The sequence below is a fragment of the Elephantulus edwardii genome, unplaced genomic scaffold (genome assembly GCF_000299155.1).
Source record: "Elephantulus edwardii isolate Elephantulus edwardi_28Jun2011 unplaced genomic scaffold, EleEdw1.0 scaffold00012, whole genome shotgun sequence".
Taxonomy (NCBI): Eukaryota; Metazoa; Chordata; class Mammalia; order Macroscelidea; family Macroscelididae; genus Elephantulus; species Elephantulus edwardii.
In genome coordinates, this window is record NW_006399762.1 from 4,271,290 (window position 1) to 4,274,019 (window position 2,730).

A 2,730-nucleotide genomic window follows, 5' to 3' on the forward strand; every position below is an offset into this window, starting at 1 on the left:
ATTTTATAATTTATTTTAAAAATACATTATAGCTATATGTTTAAAAACATTAAAATGTAAATGCCACAAGACTTGTATCAGTACTTCTCCAAGCACACATGGAATGATCTAATTCACATGAAAGGTAAATTGTGTTGTTTTACATAATATACTATTCAGTAGCGCTGGTATTCTCATACAGATTTGTGGATTAAGCATAGTAAAGCCAGGACCTCTGGTGGAAAGTCCATAGGGAATTGTACCACTAACTAAAAAGGCCACACCTCTTGGGGTCCGAATTTACCAGCACCACCTCTAGAAAAAGATTAGTAATCTTCTGTATAATTTAATTTATACTCTCAGTGTCTCAGTGGAAGTTCAACTGTAAGTTGGTGCCAATTCGAGGTCAATAGTAAAGCATTTTGACCCTAAAGATCTAATGATTTTGTACACTCTTAAGGAAATAGTAATGGTTTTAATGACTCATAGCTTATATAAGTTAATATATAATGGGGAATCTAATAAGGTATAATATCTTCTGATAAATATTAGTGAAGTACAAATTCAAAGATAAATATTTTTATGACACATGCCCCACCAAATATCTATCTTCTTAAGCTTTTCTGGATTATCTAAAATATAGATAAGGACTTTCCAAGTGTATAGAAAGAGGCTTACATGAAAAGTCAAGAACATTGCTTAGAATGGAGTCACATGCTCAGGGCATCAAATTTTAATGCAAGCTCAACTTGCTCCTTGATGAAAGACGTACTGGTGAAAGATTAGGAGGAAATCTGTCTGTGAATCCCAAGGCATTGGGGTGCTTGCTGGTGGGCTGGCCTCAGGGGAGGGGAGGAGAGAGCCTCTGGAGTGAGCCATTCCAGTATGGCTATTGCAGGCAGGCAGTAAGGGCCCTGTCCTGCTAATCTACACAGCAAAGGGCAAATGGCCCTCTTAGTTCCAATATGGTCACCAATCTTATCAAAATGGCAAATTTATTTAAAGGCTAAATATATAAAGCAGATGGCTTATGGCTTATTTTATTTGCTTTTTTATAATTACCCATGATAGGAATAATATCATTATTTGCCTTTTTGTAGGTTCTCAGAGGCACTGTGACTGACTTCCCTGGATTTGATGACCGGGCCGATGCAGAAACTCTTCGGAAGGCCATGAAAGGCCTGGGTAAATCTAGCCACTTTTCTTTGCTCAGAAAATGTGACAGTTATTTCTTAAAACAAAGGTCCTTGATTTTTATATGATTAATTTTAAACTCTTTCGACATGAAGTCCTTACGATTAGAAAAGGTGCATCAAAATAACAAATACTATTGTTGATCATCCTCAATATTTAGTAGCAGTTCAGTATCAACTATAAAGAGTCTGGCTGCGTTGATAAACAAATAAAACTGATAAAGATCAGCCATGTAGGTCTTTGTACCTTATTATTAAGCCCAACCAGGTATTATTTCTCCTTTGTACAAAACCCAAAGCAACCCCTTTGCAATCCATGCCATGTACCGTTCTGGCACATGGCAACCTCAGGGGTATCAGAGCAGAACTGGGTGATTTTCAGCAGCTGATTGCCAAGTCTTTTCTTCCATGGCATCTCTGACTGGAATTAAACTACCAACTCTTTGGTTAGTAATGGAGGGCTTAATTGTTTGCACCATGTAGGGGTACCTTCTCCTTTGTGTTTAAGGATACACTTTTCAGTGTCTCAGCTCTGGCCTGTCACTCTCCTTTCTGAGCAGTTTGTGAAGTTTTTCTTCTAGCTGGATTGTTGTTATAGTTGCTGTGTGCTCTTGAGTCAGCTATGACTCATAGCAATGTTGTGGACCACAGATTGAACCCTGGCCTATTCTCTATCATCCTCACCATCTCCCATCTCCACCATGCTCAAGCCCATTATTGCATTTACTGTATCAGTCCATCTCACCGAGTTGTCTTTTTCGATGACCCTACCTTTTTGAGTGTGGTATAGTTTCTAAGGCCTGGTGCTTTCTGATAACTGGTAGGCTTTCTGATTTGACTAAACCTTCTGTGATAGTCTGGCCCCCTTCCTCAAGTTCTCTGACCCAAGCAATCTGGATTTTCTGCTATCGTGAATTGAAAGCATTGATTTCTGACAGCTCTATTTTTTCCTCATTCTAAAAGCCTCTCCTCCTTCCTGTCTTTGCCTGTCAAATGTTTCATGTTTTGAGACTGTTGTAAGTTAGAACTCTTTCTCCAAACTCTCTTCCACTTCCTATCAGTTTTGAGAACCTTCTTTAAATACTTTTTAACACCTCAATCTCTTGTGAGTCAGTTGTTACATTCTGCCTTTAGTTACAATTTGTGCATTTTAGCATTTCTTAGCTTTAGTGGCCTAGTCTAATAGGGAGTTGCACTGCTAACCTCAAAGATGGCTGATTTGAATTTACCAGAGTCTCTATAGGAGAAAAATGGGTAATCCCCTTCCGTGTGATTTTAATTGCCTTTTAAAACCCTCTGGATGGTCAGCTATGAATTGCTTCCAAGTCTGTGACAATGCATTTTTGAGTTATGCTAAATTGTATGAACTCAATGTCAAGTTCTTTTGAATTCTCTGTAACACTGCGTATGTTCCTGTGAAAAGTGTTGTTATTTTAGTACACTGTTGCATGGAAATCTTTCTGTATACAGATTTTAAAAAGTAGAGTGTGTTTTGTCAAGAAGTCAAATAGTATGTGTTGGAAACATAACTTTTTACATGTTATAAATTTAAATATAT

General features: G+C 37.7%; 1 protein-coding gene across 1 annotated transcript in view; it reads left to right on the forward strand.

Moving 5' to 3' along the window:
- Positions 1 to 2,730, forward strand: part of ANXA5 (annexin A5) — a 46,255-nt gene that overhangs the window by 16,286 nt on the left and 27,239 nt on the right. The window contains exon 2 of the mRNA XM_006881130.1: positions 1,080 to 1,164. Coding sequence (XP_006881192.1) covers positions 1,080 to 1,164 — 85 coding nt within the window. The remainder of the gene's footprint in view (positions 1 to 1,079; positions 1,165 to 2,730) is intronic.